Genomic DNA, 2081 nt, shown 5'->3' with positions numbered 1-2081 from the left:
ATGCACCCCTATGTTCATAGCAGCACAGTTCACCATAGCTAAGATTCGGAAACAGCCTAAGTGCCCATCAGCAGATGAGTGATTAGAAAACGGTGGTACATCTACACAATGGAATACTATGCTACGGTAAAAAAGAAGGAACTCTTGCATTTTGCATCAGCTTGGATGGAACTGGAGAGCATTATGCTAAGTGAAATAAGCCAGTCAGAGAAAGATAAATACCACATGATCTCACTCATTTGTGGAATATAGAGAACAACATAGACTGATGAACAGGAACAGATCCAAAGACAGAGAAACATCAATCAGACTATTAATCCCTAGAGGGAAAGTAGGGGAGGGTGGGGGTAAGGGGAAAAGACCAACCAAAGGACTTGTAGGCATGCATATAAGCCAAACCAATGGACATGGACAACAGGGGGATGAGAGCATGAGTAGGGTGGGGGGAAGGATGGGGCTTAATGGGGGGGAATGAGGACACATTTGTAATTCCTTAACTAATAAAGAATTTAAAGATTTAAAAAAAATAAATAAAAAAGGCGTGTAATCCCCAGGTCTTATCATGGCTCCATGCTCAGATCACATCTTGGGTTCTTCAGTTCAGGCCTCCCCGGAAGAACAGTGTTTGCCAGACAGTTACACCTTCTTTGCAGTGCACTGATATTCTACCAAGCAGCCTGCGGGTAGCAGCCATCCAGGCTTCCCTAGGGGTGTAATAGCAAACCCTTGGTTTGGTTGGGATAGAGACTCTCATATGTTCTGCCCATTGATCCTGAGAAAATTATCTGCACAAAAGCACATCTCTCCATCCTTCTTTTTGAGAGCCATTATGCTGGGCCCAAGTTGGAAAGGAAGCTAAGATTTTACTTTTATTAGTATTTTTTTTTATTTTTTAAAAATATATTTTATTGATTTTTTACAGAGAGGAAGGGAGAGGAATAGAGAGTTAGAAACATCGATGAGAGAGAAACATCGATCAGCTGCCTCCTGCACACCCCCCACTGGGGATGTGCCCGCAACCAAGGTACATGCCCTTGACCAGAATCGAACCCGGGACCCTCCAGTCCGCAGGCCGACGCTCCATCCACTGAGCCAAACCGGTGCTGGCTTATTAGTATTTTTATTTAAATATATTTTCATTGATTTCCGAGAGGAAGGGAAAGGGAAAGATAGAAACATCAATGATGAGAGAGAATCATTGATCAGGGGCCTCCAGCACTCCTCCAACTGGGGATTGACCTCGCAACCTGGGTATGTGCCCTTGACCTGAATCAAACCTGAGAATTCTCCAGTCTGCAGGCCAAATGCTCTATCCACTCAGCCAAACCAGGGAGGGCAAGATTTTACTTTTAATTTCAGTGTCTTCCTCAGCAAAATGGGATTAAAGTGTGTTGAGAAATTCAAGGGAGGATTATAAAGTGCCAATCAGATTATGCATATTAACAAGGTTAGTCCCTCCTAGCTTTCAGGAATAAGAGGAGATCCCACCAACCAGACTTCTAAAGATCCTCCTATTACCACCCTTGTGCACAAGTCCCACCTCCAGGGAGGAGCTTTGGTGGGTGAGGTCTTAAAGAGATTCACCCTCCTAGTGGTAGATATAGGCCAGGGTCACATTACTAAGCATTTAACTGGTAGGAGACTGGCTTCAGGGACTCATTCAAAGGAGCAGGCTCCGGAAATCACATATGACTTGCACGTTGCTTGGTTTCCGACGAGCGTCCACAGCTGATTTTCACTTGGGGAACCTGACATTAGATACAGGAGAAGGTGACTGGAAGACTGGACGTCAGCTGGCCTCTGGAACTCTTCGTGGCAGCTCCTACTGACTTCCACAGAGAGGGAGGCCTGAGCAGACCTCAGCTTCTCACTGTTCCTCCCTCCTGGAGGATCACACTGACTAAAGGGAGTCTCTTCTGATAGTCACCTTCCCTGCACCATGGCCTTTGCTGCTTCCCTGGCCCAGCTCCAAGCAGAGGCCAGCTGTCCCATCTGCCTGGATTACCTGAGAGACCCAGTGACCATTGCCTGTGGGCACAACTTCTGTCCCTCCTGCATCCACCAGCGCTGGGAAGGTCTAC

General features: G+C 46.5%; 1 protein-coding gene across 1 annotated transcript in view; it reads left to right on the top strand.

Moving 5' to 3' along the window:
• Window positions 1-1939: 1939 nt before the first annotated feature.
• LOC106728372 (tripartite motif-containing protein 60-like) overlaps window positions 1940-2081 on the top strand; it is a 1390-nt gene continuing 1248 nt past the window's right edge. The window contains exon 1 of the mRNA XM_014550416.1: window positions 1940-2075. Within this exon, the coding sequence (XP_014405902.1) occupies window positions 1940-2075 (136 nt within the window). The remainder of the gene's footprint in view (window positions 2076-2081) is intronic.

Source organism: Myotis brandtii, unplaced genomic scaffold (genome assembly GCF_000412655.1).
Source record: "Myotis brandtii unplaced genomic scaffold, ASM41265v1 scaffold601, whole genome shotgun sequence".
Taxonomy (NCBI): domain Eukaryota; kingdom Metazoa; phylum Chordata; class Mammalia; order Chiroptera; family Vespertilionidae; genus Myotis; species Myotis brandtii.
This window is presented reverse-complemented; position numbering and strand designations above follow the sequence as displayed.